Below are 16,111 nucleotides of genomic sequence, written 5' to 3'. Positions count from 1 at the left end.
TTGTGGTGGATTCAGAATGTACTGAATGTTAAGATTTTCTGTGAATATGTATTTGGCCTTGTGTTCCGAAACATTTTTATTAGTGGTTTAAATAAAAATGACTTAGATAAAGATAGAGTTGGCATATTTAGCTGTTATATGGAAATTAGACAATTAGGAAACATTGGGTGAGAGTATCAGGAGCTAAAAAGATCTTGACAAATTATGACTGAATATAGCAAGATGAATTACATTAGACAAATGTAAGCATTTTGGTTCAAAAATACCAGTTTTGTTGGTATGAGATCCAGCAGCCCATAATAAAGGGAATCATGACTGTGGATATATTGACAAGCTCACTAAAATTTATTACCTCTAGGCATGTACATGATGGATAAAGGGTGCACAGAAGAGAATCTGTGAGGGAAGGCACTAAGCAAGGAAACTTGGGAAAGGAAGTGAGGTACCCAGAGATACAAGTTGTGGGAAGAAATGCAGGTGTGAGGGATGGCCAAAGCAAAGCTTTGGAGGTAGGAAGTGGTGCATCATATTGAGGTATAGTAGGTGTTGCTGAATCAGCATGAGTGAAGAAGAGTAAAGTATAGTAGACTGGAAAAGTGGGAAAGTGTCAGGTCATGAAGACCTTTTGATGCTAACAAAGGAAGTTTATGTTTGATTGTGGGAGTAATAGAAGCTATTAAAAATTCATTGAGCTGTCAGGGCATCAGGTAGGTAGGAGGTTAGATCTTTGTTTTATTTATTTTTAATTTTCAATAGTATTTTCTTTTCAAATATATGTAAAACTGGTTTTCAACATTCGTTTTTGTAAAACTTTTTGTTCCAAATTTTTCTCTCCCTCCTCCTGTATTTTCTCTCTCCCTAAGACTGCGAGCAATCTGATATAGGTTAAACATGTGCAGTCCTTTTAAACGTATTTCCATATTTGTCATGTTGTGCAAGAAAAACATACCAAAAGGGAAAAAATCATGAGAAAGAAAAAAAACAAACAAAAAGTGAAAGGAAAATAATGCTTTGATCCATATTCAGTCTCCATAGATCTCTCTCTGGATTTTGGTTGGCTTTTTCCAGCCCAAGTCTATTGGAATTGCCTTGAATCACTGCATTGTTAAGAAGAACCAAGTTTATCATAGTTTAAATCTGTGTTTTAGGGAAAAAATGACATCATTGGGACAGATGGGTAGCACAATGGATAGAGCAGTATCTATGAAGTCAGGTACATCTGACTTAAAATCTGACCTCAGACATTAGCTGTGTGACCCTGGCCAAGTCACTTAACCCCAATTGCCTTCCCCCCCCCCCCCCGGAAAAAAAAGGAAGAAAAGAAAGAAAAAAAGTCCCTTCTGCAGCTGAGTGGAGAATAGATTGTAGGCTGAAAATTGAGGAAAAGGGATCATGAAAAAAGGTAAGAGGCAAGAAAGGCCCAAATTAATCTTGTGACTGTGTATGTAAATGAAAGAAACATATCCAAGACTTGTTATGAATGTAGAAAATAGAAATAGTAAGACCAAGAATGATGCTAAGGTGGTGAGTTTGGGTTTGGGGAAAATGGTGGTGCTTTTCTCCTTAATTGGGAAAACCACAGCCCAAGAGAGAGACTAAAACAGGATACAGAGGTCTGGGAATCATCTTAAGAGCTTATATTCTCTTGCAAAATAGCTAATGTGACCTTGGGCTTCACTAAGATAAACTTCATGTCCATATTAAAAAGGTGATAGTATGGTTATAGTATTATGTCCTGCTAATGTCATGCCTACTGTATTGGATTCACTTCTGCTTACTATATTTTGAAAAATGCCAATGAACCAAACCCCCAGAGGAAGGAAACCAGGATTTTTCAGGGCCACAAGATGAGGGCAAATGAGGACTGTCCAAAGGAACTTAGGATGTTTAGCCAAAAGAAGACTTAGGGGTGGCAGGTAGAGGGAGGGCAGATAGTCTTTAAGTATTCATATGGTTATTCTGGAGAAAGCATATTTAATTTGTATTATGTTTTGGGAGTTGGAGAACCTCCAATCAGAGGTCTTCAAGTTAGTCATCCAGTCAACAAGCATTAAGCACCTATTCTGTCTCAGATATTTTACTAGAGTCTGGGGATACAGATTCAATCCTGAAACAAATAAAGAATTGGCTCTTAAAAGAAGTGGTGAAGGTGAGAGGAGAAAACTTCAGTAGAGACAAGCCAGGGAGCTGATAAAGCCATCAAGTGAGTGTACAGAGAGAAGAGAAAGGGCGTCCCATCCAAAGCCCAGGCCAGAACCGCGCATCGTGGTGTGACGTGGAGACGAGGGAGGAGAGAAGGCTCCCCGCGGTCAAGGGAGGCTCCTGGAGACTGCATGAATGGCGGCCTTGGCGCAGTTATGGCTTCCTCTGTTCTTGTTCAGCAGCACTTAGGCAGGTGCAGAGGAAGTAGATGGTAAGAATAATCCAGATTGGAGTCTGGGGAAAGGCAAGCAGGGACAGGATATGGATTGCCAGGAAGTCAGGACAAATGTGGCCAGAGCTGCCAGGACATGGTAGAGAAGGTGGCACTGGCCAGGGGGACACTCGGCCCCTTCCAGTTCTGGTCATCTTTGGTTCTTGTCTCTCTTCTTTGAGATTATCTTTAAATGGGTCATTTAAAGATGGGACCCATAAATGGGTCATTACCAGAGGGTAATGAACTTTGTGATTTTTTTCCCTTTGTTCAAAGCTTTTTTACTTCTGAATTCTCTTTCTAGGTGTTGCCACCATATATGTTCGTTATAAGCAAGTTCATGCTCTCAATCCCGAGGAGCCTCAGATCACCAAATTAAACAAGGCTGGCCTTGCACTTGGATTACTTAGTTGCTTAGGACTTTCTATCGTGGCAAACTTCCAGGTTTGTGTGATAGTTCATAATTTTCTAAGAATCCTAATGAAATTCACTATTGGAAACCCAGCTTGTATATTTCCCCATGGTAGAGAAAGTTTGAGATTAACCCTGTTATAGACTGACTTTTCTTTTTCTTTGGTCACAAAAGACTCTTGCTTGACCTAGATTCTTTGATTTCTATTGATGTAGGCAAAACGTGTAGGCTGCACTTAATGACAGGAAAAACTGATCTGAAATCCTGTATCTGAAACTGGCTTTAGCTGTATGACCATAGGCAAGTCACTTAGCCTTTGAGATTCTGCTTCCTTGTTTGAAAAAAAAATGGTTCATAGTGCTTGGAGTATCTGCTTCTCAGAATTTATTATGAGGAGCAAGTGAAAGACTATATTGAAAGCATTTCACAACCCTTTAAAGCACTGTACTATGTAAATTCCATCTGTTATTATTTTAAAATGTGAATCCCACCTAGAAATAAAGTCCTGTTCATATTTCTCACCTCTTTTCCCAACAAGAATCTCATAAATTGTATTTCAGGATACTTGAGTGAATTAGATTTATATTTTCATTGTTAAGACTACTCATTATGACCATTTAATGTGGTACACAGATTAGGGCTTATCTAATCTTATCCTGGGCAAATCTCGTTCTTTCTACAAATCCTACATGGAGAATATATCCAGTGTGCTAAAGGCCTTCCTCTGATTACTTGAATATTCAGTGGATACCAATACCTCTACTAAAGTTCTTTTTTCATCATTCATGAAATGGAGGGGACTCTGGGTTCTTGAAACTTAATGATTATTCTCTAATTTATGAGCAGCTTGGCCTGGTAGATCCTACTAAGATAGGGATACTATAAGGATGAGCCTAGAGATGGACTTTGTCTTTTGTCTAAGGACCAACCTAGTTAAGTTTGTAAAATATCACCAAGTTGACCCCCAGTTATAAATTTTCCAACCATAATTTATGAAGACTATTTACTAAGAAGTGGAAGAAGTTGCATCCCACATCAGTGGTAGACATAAGCACCCCAGTAGAATTTGTTTAAAAAAAAGGATGTGTAAACGTTTAGACTAGCCATCTCTCATTACATCAATGGCTTAGCTCCCACTTGAGCATTTATGTCCTTAAGGACATGTGTTATGCCATTTCTTACTTGCAAGTCATCTTTGGTGAAAACCTGCCCTTTTTAGCTGCCGGTTGGTCCCTTGTGAAGACTCATCAGTCCTTTTCATTAACAAAGACTAAGTACACTGTCTCTTTGTATGAGCAAAAAGGAGTAGTGATCTTCCTTTCTAAGAATATTAATATATCCATGGAGTGATTTATCTTATGCAGATCCCAATTTGATCATTGTTCATGTAAGAATCAGCATTGCTTTAAATAATTCTTCAAACTTGCTTGCTAATAACAAGTTTTTTATAGAGTGGGGGAAAAGTAAGGGAACAAGGTTGGAATTTGTTTCCTCTGCAACAACATTAATAACTAGAAATGATTTCTACCTTCATTTTATAAATGAGGAATCTGAGGCTTAGGACAGTAAAGTTTTTTTTTTTTTTGTTTTGTTTTTTTTTACCAAATTTAATTAAACTTACCAAACCTTGCAAAATGAAAGAACAATTGTTATCTAAAAATCTTGTGACTTAGGAAAATTAAAATTAAATTTATGTGAATACAAGTGAATATGATATTTCTAGAGAAGTAGCATTATACTCAATGAGAGGTAAGACTTCATTTCTGCCTTATTTGAAAATTCCTAAACAAATAGACCTTTGAAGGAAAAAATAAGTTTTTATGTTAAAGGAAGATAAATTTTATCATCACCATTTTTATTTTATTTGGTTTTATGTCATTCATACGTGTTTCTAAATTTCTGTTTTGTGTCATCTGAATGGCAAAGTGAAATGTCATATTTGGAAACATCTCTTGTTAAAGCTGCTGTTTTGTGCTTTATGTTGCTGTTAAATGTAGCATTACAGTGATATGATGTTTTGTCACTTCATGCAATATAACCTCAAGGGGACAATTCTAAGGATGTTTTTGTTTTGTTTTGTTCCTTATTACTAAATCTTGGATAACTTCTTTTGCTGAGAGTAATTGATAGCAGTAACAGATGCCAACCATTGCTATACAAGTAATTTCAATGTATGGTTTTATTTGTCTAACTCTAGACATTCTCTTTACCCTACACAGCTATATTTGCAAAAACTGCCAAAGTGCCCAATAATTGGCTTCAAGTTTAAAGGTATTAGGACTACTCTGACCAATAAAATCAGATTGAGGCATGTCAGCATTTTTTAAAAAATTAGATTCCCATAAGCACCTTTTGTTTTTACACTGATTGGGTTTCTTCCTACATCCACAAAATAGAATAAGAAGAGTATAAGAGAATTTTAAATGGAAGAGACACTTCACAGTCTGTCAAGGAGTAGAGTGAAACCTTGCTAATTTGGAACACTGTAAAGGATATGACAAAGTCAGATTGTAGAATAAAAGACAAGATGTCATTGTACATGTTATCTATTATAAACTAAGATATATATAAATGCTGATAAGTAAATGAGATGAATTTGTTTTGAAAATGACACTTCTGAAAGATTCATTATGTAAGATATATCATAAATGCCAAAAAATTCCTAATATGCAGTAATTAGTTAGGAGACTAGGGTCTAGGACTGAGTAGATAGACTAGAAAATTACCAAGGTCCTTTCCAGCCCCCAAATTCTGAAAGTGAGTTCAGATTGAAGGTGTCAAATAGGAATCTTAATTTTGGGGCTCTATAGGAGCTCTTGATTTTTAAAGCTGAATTCCTTTTCTGTAGGAGTTAAGCCTTGAAAATATCATAGGGAAAGAAATTATTTCAAACATTTTACTTTTACTTGGCTGGGAATAAAGTTTTCCTATGTTTAAACTATCAAATTCCTAATATTTAACAAGGTTTGACTTTAATCTTTAAATACTCATGATTAGCTTTTTGAGAAAATTTGTACACAGGTTTTCCAAAGATTTTTGGAACAATGAATGCCTAATTGAAAATCTCTGAAAATATCAAAAATATTTTCAATTGTACTCTAAGATAACCATCTTCCTTTTTTATTCCTCAGAAAACAACCATTTTTGCTGCACACATATGTGGAGCTGTGCTCACTTTTGGCTTGGGTTCCATTTATATGTTTGTTCAGACAATCCTCTCCTACAAAATGCAGCCCAAAATTCATAGCAAACAAATCTTCTGGATCCGACTTTTGGTGGTAATCTGGTGTGGAGTGAGTGCATTTAGCAGTATCCTTTGCAGCAAACTGTGATTATAAGGAGAAGTAAACCAAGCAGTAAAGTGAAGTGAATGTTGTTGGTTCCTGGGAGAGGCTATGCTCCCCTTGGGGGAAGAATAACGGGTGGGTGATGAAAGCAGGATCTTTTTGGATGGGTATACCTGTGCACACAGGGTGTAAAATGTGAAGTGCAGCTTCCGTAACTGGACCAGAAACGAGGGACGGCAGGCTCATGCTTCACGGAGGTGGGAGGAAGGGTGGCAAGAGGAAGAGGAAACAACTCCTGCTTCCACCCGCAGGATGTCTAGCAAAGCTTAGCGTAAGTGGGGCTCTTTACCTCCTTTTCTTCTTTAGGAGACTTAAGCTCATCTTGTCCTGTTGTGTTCTTCTAAGTTTTTATTCACTGACTACTGGTGTGCATTATCATCCATAACCTAACCCCCAGTTTGTCCAGTGAAAATTTTCAGTTTGAATTTTTTACCAATCGATTAAACCCCGTCTTTGAACCCTGTACATTAATCTTGTTTTGAACTTAATTCAGTGTAGGTGATACTTCCTTGACTTGTTTGTTTATAGTGCTGACTTGCTCCTCCCTTTTGTACAGTGGCCATTTTGGTTCTGATATAGTACAGAAACTCCACTGGAACCCTGAGGACAAAGTAAGTGATTGCCTTGGCTAAAGTGCTAAGAATGAATGTGACCACTGCCATTTGCTTGGGTGCACATAGCGGAAATCCAAACAGTGCAAGAAGGAGGGTTTGTTGTTTGGGATAAGCCGTGGTTTTTTCTAAAACTCTGACCCCCTTTGCTGAGCTGTCCTTCATCTTGCTGTTTGAGGCAGGACATGAAGGCTCAAGAGAGGTGAGATGAGATAGCCTGGCGATAGATAGCCTGGCGATAATTACGCTGCTAGTACATTTTAGTGGCAGGGTTTGAACTTGGGTCTCTATGGTCTCCAAGTCCAGCACCCTCTCCAATATACCATGCTGATTAGTGCCATACATTTACAAAACAGTTGAATACATTTGAAGTTTGAGTTTGTGATATCAGGAGGTTTTTTCTGATACAAGACTGAATAGGATCAAACCTTGGACCTGATGTCACTATGTGCTTTAAAAAAATCCTCTTATTTGCAAAAAGCTCATTTTTATCCTTGAATTGAAGTTGGTTTCTGCTATTAGCAACCTGGAAGAATTAATTATTTTGCAATTTGGTCTCTAAGAAAGAGCTTAATTTTTTTAGGGGGAAGGGGAGCACAGGATGTTTGGAAGAAGAAAATTCCTTAGCATTGTTGGATCCTACTGAAGAAGGATAGACATAAAAGCTAAAAATGCTGCTTCTTTGTAAAGCACTGAATAGAATTGATTTTATTTTCAACCATCTTCTGAGAAAAAACTCTGGACATCAGTCTTCACATTTGAACTAATATACTTTTAAAGATGAAAGGAATAGTGACTTTCATTTTTCCATGACTATTTTTGGAAAGCTTTTTGAGTTTTATGGACAAAATCTTAGTCATATCTTCACTGCAAGTAACTTTCCAGATAATTAAATTGCATCCTAATTATCCAATTGGGAAAGTTCTTTTGCTTTCTTAACATCTTAAGAATGAATTCAGAGAAGCTTTTGGATGTCTTTCCTCACTTTTTTCTCCCATTTGATAGTATTAGTTATTGCCTGTATATAATGATTACCCTTTCTTCCATCTGAACAGAAAATTGAGAAATTTAGATCATTCTATAAAAGATAAAATATGGACCATTTGAAATCTAAGCATTTCAATTCACTTTTTTCCCTCTTTAATTCAAGGGATATGTACTTCATATGATCACCACTGCAGCAGAATGGTCCATGTCTTTTTCTTTCTTTGGTTTTTTCCTGACTTACATTCGTGATTTTCAGGTAAGAATTCCTGTGACAAAACATAATAGAATTAGATTTTTATAGAATATGACTTTTAATTTGAAGTAGAGATAAGTTAAATTATTGAATTATTAAAAATAGTTTTCTAAAATAATGATCCGTATCTTGTTCCACAATTGTATCAGCCCCACTAAAACTTAAAATATTACATATCACCATCACTTTTTACTAGATATTTGGGGGGAAAAAAGCATCTTCCAATATCTGAGAAGTTCATAGTGCCTATTTATTGCATAGAGATTATATCTTTAGAAGTAGAATAAGTATTTCAGTCACATTGTCCATTTGTATTCCTTGTGAATCCATGATGTTCAAGACTATGTCAGACACAAGCCATCCTTAAAATCCTAACAGCTGTTTGTAATTCTTTTTGTATTACAGAAAATTTCCTTACGTATAGAAGCCAATATACAAGGACTGACTCTTTATGACACTGCCCCTGGCCTTATTAACAGTGAAAGAACCCATCTACTTTCAAAGGATTCATGACAAAGGGAGAAGCTGTATCTGTGATGATCATGATCTCAGGGATTGGCAATATTGTTCCTGAAAATTTCTTACTATGCTCTCAGATTTCTAACCACTTAATCAAGGCAAAGACACTGCTTAATAATGTTACTCAAATGATGTGTAATAAGCCATTTGATAAGTGATTTTTAGGGATATTATCTAGAGAGGCATTTTAAAGCATATTCCTTTTTTTTTTTTTTAAATTTTGGAAAATAAAACCAAAGGACTATACATACATACATACATACATACATACACACACATATATATCATCATTGCTATTTTTTTTCCTTCTTAAATGGAAGCAGCTGGAAGTGCACAGGACTGCAAAAAGATTTCCACACGACAAAAAGTTTTCACAGCTTGCAAATTATTAGTGTATGTTTTATCTGGAGCACCATATATCTAGTACATTGTGAGAGTGTTATATTCTAGCATTCTCTATACTCTCTATACTCAAGGAACTTCTAGATTTTCATCGTTATCTCCTTTAGAACCAAAATTAGACATAGGGAATGACATGTTAATTAAGCTTTTTTTTTTTTTTTTTTAAACCACAGACTATAATTGTACATGACCTCAGTCAGGAACATTGTTAGTATAAAGTTAAAGAAGTCAAATTCTTTGAGCCTCTAATGCCTCTACTTGTTTCACAATGTAATCAACTAGATCCAGATAAAAGATAACTAGTCACAGGCCTCAAGTTCCCAGTGTCAAAGCATTGAATGAAGATGAGTACTGCTTTGGTTTTGCCATGAAACATTAGACACTTTCTTAGGATCAATATTGTCTCCTTTACATATTTACAACAGTTTTGGAGAATTTCGTCTCATGTTTGAAGTACATCATCTAACAAAGATAAGTGAGAGGTTTACTACAAGTAAAGAGCTTCCCTACATTTTTTTTCCACTGGAATATGCTGTGTCTACTATAGAACATCTCTTGAAGCTAGGAAATTTAAGTAACCAATAATTAACCATGGAAAAGAATATTTTTTTTAAAAAATCATGAATCTGTTTAAAGAACTGTGAATGATTTTTAAAGAGACAAGTCCAACAAAAAAGAAAATTAGATGGAAAATAGTTGGCAAATGCACCAAGTTTTGTGAACTTTTCCTCTCCTACCTTTTCATTTCATACCTGAGATCAGAGTGCTGAATTTTCAAGACCTCTGCTTAAGGCCTTGTCTCGACAAGCAATCATATACTATTAAGGTTCTTAATCATTTACAAAAGATGAAGGTTCTGAAAAGAATCTAGAGAAGAAAAGAATTAGCTGTTGTGAAAGTTGCCTTTGGGTAGATGATGTTGCAAAAGAAATTGATTAATTCTCAGGCATAAATACATAGAAATTGTGCAAAGCCAGAGAAATTATGGAGATAAAGTTGCCTTTTATTTTTTACATGAATGTATATTGTCATCTTTCAATGAAATTAACATTCATAATAGGAAGGCATCCATGCCTATTTTACTTCCACTTTCAAAAGGCAAGTCGTCTCTTTAAAGTGATAGGTTCTGCTTAAAATAAGAACTTTGGTGACCATCAATGCAAAATCATAGGGTTTTTGATTTGACAGGGACTTTAGAATTTTACCTGGTGTGTTAGAACCCCTCTGAAACTTCATGCTAGATTAGGGTTAGAGTTAGCTATTCAATTTATGCTTGAATAATTGCATTGCCAAGCTGCCTTATGAAATAATGATCACTTTATTTCATTTTTTTGAAAAACTGTAATTGAACCAAAATCTGTTCCCCATTTGACTTTAAGCAAAATAATGTTGCCATTGAAATCCATATCAGGTACCTAGACTCGGCTACCATTTTCTTGTAAGAACCTAGACTCAAAAACTTTTGCCTGACTTCCATTTTTAAAAAATCATTTAGACAAAGATTTATTTACTTAAAAAATTTAGTAGGGAATTAGGGAACATTTGTCACTGAAAAGAAACTGGTTTAAAAAGCAGAAAAGATAAATCTTTTATCAAGAAATTTGCATGGTAAGAGTTTTTCAGGAATCAGTACATCTTTAACATTTAAGGGAAGTTCACAGTTCACAGGTTTAAATTCAACTTAAATCTCCAAGTTTTAGATGACACTAAGGTTTTCTTAGCACTAAAATAACCAGATGGAACAGAAGAAACTAAAAGAATATCTTCCAGGCTTTCATAAGTTCATGAGTGATCCAAAAGGTGGCATTTAGACCATTAGCCCAATGGGCAAGAGAGTCGAGTAAAAGCATTTGAGAAACATTTCCTGCTCTGCTCCAAAGATCTGAGCTGTTGATTGTGAACCAGGTAAAGGACCTAGAAATCCCTAGAGCCTGTGGCCTAAAAACATTTCCAGTAATATATCAAAGAAAATAAAATGCTTACATCAAAAGGGAAACATACTGGAAAAAGAAGAATAAACATTAAAAATTTAAATCTACATCTGGAATACACAATGTGGTTCTAAATTTTACCTCAAGAAAATTGCAAGTGAGCTACAGAAAGCCATGGAAGAGCAGCTGAAATGATGTATGAATGGAAAAGCTACTGTATGAAGAAAAGCTAAAAAAAATCCTTAGGACTCTGATCTGAAAAGAATGAAGGCTGAGAGGGCAAGTGTGATTAGTTTATGAAATTCTGAATGCTGTGGATGAACAGCAGACATCTGAATGTGTTCTCATGAAATAATTGAAGCTCTACTTGATGTTTGAAAGAGATAGCTCTTGGACCAACAAAAATGTTCAATACATTTATGGAATCTATTATTCCTAAAGGCTAAAGAAAATATGTTCAAGAAGAAAATTTAAACGACATGGTAGATTAAAATGAATTATTGAGAAATATCAGATGAGCACTGCAAATTGTCTTTCCTTGAAAGCATTTTCTTAATGCATATTTTAAGAGAATAAAAAATCTGGAATGGACAATGGGCTAGTCTATTGAAACTTCACTTGAGGCATTTATTCCCATGCAGTGTTTTTATACACTGCATTCAGAACAAGGCCTTTAACTTTAATTAATGAAGATGGCAGCAAAAGCATAGTCTTAATGAATTCTCAACTTTTTTCCTGTTACAAAATCAATCATATTTCTTAACATTTGCTTCAAGCACCAAGATATAAGTGGAAGTGATGACAAAGATTACTGGATTAACTTTAAGGGAAGAAAGAGGGTTATATAGCTGTCTCATTAACTCAGCAATGAGCAGTTAACAAGAATGAAAGCACAGAGACGGCATCTGTGTATGGAAATAGCTCATGGACCATAAGGAAGCAAACAAACATTGTTGACCAAATGTGACCACTCTTAAGCCTTTGTGATTCACTTCGTGATTGATCCTTATGTTTGGATCTCTTGGTTCTGTTCCTTCAGTACAGCTTTCTAAATAATCCTTGTTGAAAAGGCATTGCATTTTTCTGGATGGATCTCTTGGCTACTTGACTTTCTGTTAACCCTATCCTCGGTGGTATAAAGATACTGAAATTTCTTAAGAAGAAAGCCTTAGCCCTTTTCCCACTGATTCACAATCATTTGGTTAACATTTCCAATCCAAGAGTACTTGACAAAGCCCCAAGAAATAATTGCTGATTAATTTTTTAAAAGTTTGTCTAAGCAATTTGATGATGATGTATTTTTTTTCTGGATTTTACTAAAGAAATGTCTTTTAAAATGTCAAGAACAGAAAAGGAAGAATTAAGACACCCATGCCATGTAATGAGAGGTCTGTATAAGAATGAGCATCTGGTGAACCTGGGTAATTAACTACAGGCTATTTGTAGGTAAGCTTATCAGGAAACTAATATGAAGGTACTAGCTTTTGTCTATAAAATTGTAAGGGTGATCTGGGGCATAAGCAAACTGAGTTGAGTCTTGCATGAAGGGAAACAAAAGGCAGAGGTAACAGAGCAGACCATTCCATCCAAAACCCATAGTGAGTGTGATGCTGATAAAGAACTAACAAAGGAAACTTAAGGAGCTGTTGGACAGGTAAGAGGGGAGCCAGGAGGACAGTGTCATAAGAGCTTAGTAAAGAGAAGATCCAGAAGTGAAAGCATTCTGATACTGCAAGTGAGAATGAGGACTGAGAAACAACCATTAGATCTGGCAACTAATACATCTTTACAGAGAGGGTAGCATTCTCAATGAGTTAGCCACCAAAGAGAGAAGAGATATAGGGACAGTAGCTAGCAAACATGGTAGCATCAAATGATTTTTCTTTTGTAAATGATGGGGCAGATAAAGTGTAAAGTTATGTAAAGTTTGGCTTTAAAAAGATGTACACCATCAAAAGCTAAGAAAAAGTGATTGATGGATCAACAATGCTAATGAAGATCGCAACGGCAGATAAGGGATAAGTTATATATAAAAGTTTGATTTAAAAAGAAAGTTTACATCATCAGATGCTTAGAAAAATTGGTTCATGAATTAGCACTGCTAGTGAAGATAACAACTGGAACCTGTTACTAGCTGTGATCTATAGAGGCTTCTCCACCATTGTCTAGGAGGAGGTATTTTTTACATTTTAACACACATGCTTTATGAATCATGTTGGAAGAGAAAAATCTGAGCAAAAAGGAAAAAACTATGGGAAAGATTAAAAAGAAAAAAGTGAACAGCAGTGTATGGTTTTACATTCAGTCTCAGATCTTTTTCTGGATCGAGATGGCATTTCTATCCAAAATCTATTGGGATTGCTCTGAACCACTAAGAAGAACCAAGTCTTTCATAGTTGATCACCACACATTCTTGCTATTTTATACAATGTATTCCTGCCTATGACTGTTTTGAAAACTCAGTATCAGTTCATATGAATTTTTCCAGGCTTTTCAAACATCAGCTTGTTCACCATATTTTATAGAACATTAATATTCCATTATCTTCACATATCACAATTTGTTCAGCCATTCCCCAAGTGATGGGCATTCATTCCTCTTCCAATTCTTTGGTATCACAAAAAGAGCTGCTACAAACATTTTTGCACATGTAGGTCCTTTTCCCTGAAGGAGGGGTTTGCGTTGCATCTGGGATTTGGGACAGTTTTCAACCTTAAATTTTTTTTTTCTTTAAAAAGGTTCATAATGTAGGAGTGAAAAGCCATTGCTGGGAAGTTTGTTACAGTTTAGCCTTTTTGTTTCAATATTTCCTTTGTAATACCTCTTTTTTGACCTTGGTTACTGACCTTTGAGGGAAGGCAGTTTGGGGACATAGATAACAATATTAACATTTATATAACAGTTTAGGTTTGCAAAGTGCATTGCATTTATTTACTCATTTGATTGTAGATGTCATTTCCAGCATATCTGTGTTGTGACTTGGTCCCATAGTAGAAATTCAGGATGTGGAGTACATCACCTAGAGTTAAGAAAGGTGGCTTAAGTGCTGCAATGGAGAGGGGGGGGAGTCAAGAAAAGCTAAATTCGAATCCTACCTTAAAAACTTAAAAGCTATAAGACTTGATGACAGGGCAAATCTGTGGTCATTAAGAATGAGTATATTGAGAACAATCTAACCTTTTTTTTTCCTAACAAGATTGCTGGATTAGTGTGCTGGAAATATTGCGGACACAGTTTACTTTTCAGTAATATTAAAATATTTTTGTATCACAGTAATGAACAGTCCAGCAACATCAACCAAGACAATAATCATATGAATAATGCAACATTCTCCATTTATATCCCTCCAACTGTACTAACAGCATTTTACAAAGTCTCATTCTTGTGAATAAGATGTTTAGTAGATAATAGTATATCTGGTTCATATCTGGTTAAATAAAAATGTCATTATTAATGTCAGCTTGAAAGAAGTTCTTTAGTTGAGTGCCTTAAGAATTTTAACGACCCTGTGCTATGCAGTAACTTAAAGATATGTTGCATATATGAAGTTTACAGAAGACACAAATTTGAAAGTAATAGCTAATACATTGATAGGAAAGTTAAGATTTTTATATCCAGTGGGCTAAATCAAGTTAGTTAAAGATTAATAGCAATATAAAGAAGTTCTATTTGAAGATTTAAAAACAAATTCATAACTACTAGATAGGTGACCCATGGCAAAGTAATAGTAAGTGTGTAGAAATATCTGGGTTTTAGTGGATTACAAACTGAATATGAATCGTACATTAATGTGATATATTAAGCTAAAGGATAGTGTCCTGAATTACAGAGATAAGAAGATAGGGAAAGGGACTAGACCTCTAATTTACTTGATGTAGGGAACTCCCAGAGAAGGAAACTGCTTATGGAGGTTTAGCTCTCCCATTTCATGCTGGGTCTTCAAGACTTATGGGGAGTCCAAGAGCAGCTCTGCATCAAGGGATTTGAACCTGAGGCTAGCTCACTTGGATGGCACATCTTGATCACAAAGTAATACTGCCTTTGTCTAGGAGAAATCGCAGCATTATTGGCTCAGAGCAGGAAGCTTAGAGCTCATTGAGTCTAATCCCTTCATTGTGCGATTGAGGAAATTGTATCTGGAATCATGCAGCTAGTAAGTATCCAGAGAAGGATTTGAAAACGGGTCTTCTAACCTTGAAGATGAGCATCTTTACTATCATACCATAGCCACTCTCCACTCTGCACTTCTCCCCTGTACTTGTGTTGAATTCTGAGAATGATTTGGAAAAGTAGGAAGTGACCAGGACTAACTAGACCTCAATTATGCTGACCAGAAACCCAATCAGGTCCAAAGACTGATGTAGTAAATTTTCTTACAATTATACATCTCAGTCAACCCAGTTGATTTATCTAAAAACTGGTCCCATTCTGGTCAATCAGTGTTCCCATGTTCCTTTGATACTCGATAGACACTAAGGGATAGTGGGATATTTCCTTTTGTAATGTCGGGATTTTATCTGTTCATTCTCCTCCTACAATACTGAATCACTAATCTTTCTTTCAATTAGAAATCATATTACTTAGTGTAATATTCTAGTTAGTTGTTTGCTTTCAATTAATTGATCTCATTTATTTTTAATGTATAAAAATGTGCCTAACTTGTATTTGGGGGTCCAGCCCTAAGCTGAGGAAGGGATCTTGTCTTGATTTGTTGGGAAACTGGCATAATAAGCCAAAGTCAAAGCTCAGAAGCTCAAATTTTGTTTCCTCAATCACTTCATCTTTCATCCTCCATAGACTTTGGTAAAGCCAGCCAGGTCAAGTCAGAACTCTGACCCTTGGGCAAAAAGACTTTCAGAAAAACTTCCTAGAATACTCAGGTTAATCCTTCACCAGGGACTTTTTCATGGAAGACTTTTCTTTAGTGCTTTAGTACTCAGGACTGCTGTTCTCTATTTTTTCAGTTGGTTCCTATTTGTTCTGATCTAAGTTTTAGTTTTAGATTATGTTCGCCTCAAAGCGGATGGTTTAAGTTAGTTTAAATTTTCACCAGGAGCGGGGTGGCTTAGGATTAGAATAGTTTTATTTTTATTTTTAAGTTTTCTCCCAGAGGAAGTAAAGGAAGTTGTGTTTCAGAAGTAGTAAAATGCTAGTGGGTTCTCTCTTTAATAAATCAGACTTTTGATAATGTGGGCCCAGAATGTGCTTCCAGTAGTTATCAAAATAATTAACAATA

The 16,111-nt window shown here is 35.7% G+C and overlaps 1 protein-coding gene across 10 annotated transcripts in view; it reads left to right on the top strand.

Annotated features, from left to right (window-relative positions):
• The window catches only part of DRAM2 (DNA damage regulated autophagy modulator 2), a 35,779-nt gene extending 21,445 nt beyond the window's left edge, over positions 1-14,334 (top strand). For 8 of the 10 annotated variants that reach the window (XM_031967268.1, XM_031967264.1, XM_031967265.1 and 5 more), the window contains 5 exons: positions 2,718-2,857; positions 5,957-6,134; positions 6,701-6,783; positions 7,934-8,026; positions 8,429-14,334. In XM_031967268.1, the coding sequence (XP_031823128.1) occupies positions 2,718-2,857; positions 5,957-6,134; positions 6,701-6,783; positions 7,934-8,026; positions 8,429-8,536 (602 nt within the window). In that variant the 3' untranslated portion in view covers positions 8,537-14,334. The remainder of the gene's footprint in view (positions 1-2,717; positions 2,858-5,956; positions 6,135-6,700; positions 6,784-7,933; positions 8,027-8,428) is intronic. The other 2 variants (XM_031967269.1, XM_031967270.1) reach the window with 1 other exon arrangement.
• The last annotated feature ends 1,777 nt before the right edge of the window (positions 14,335-16,111 follow it).

This window comes from Sarcophilus harrisii, chromosome 4 (assembly GCF_902635505.1).
Source record: "Sarcophilus harrisii chromosome 4, mSarHar1.11, whole genome shotgun sequence".
Lineage (NCBI taxonomy): Eukaryota > Metazoa > Chordata > Mammalia > Dasyuromorphia > Dasyuridae > Sarcophilus > Sarcophilus harrisii.
This window is presented reverse-complemented; position numbering and strand designations above follow the sequence as displayed.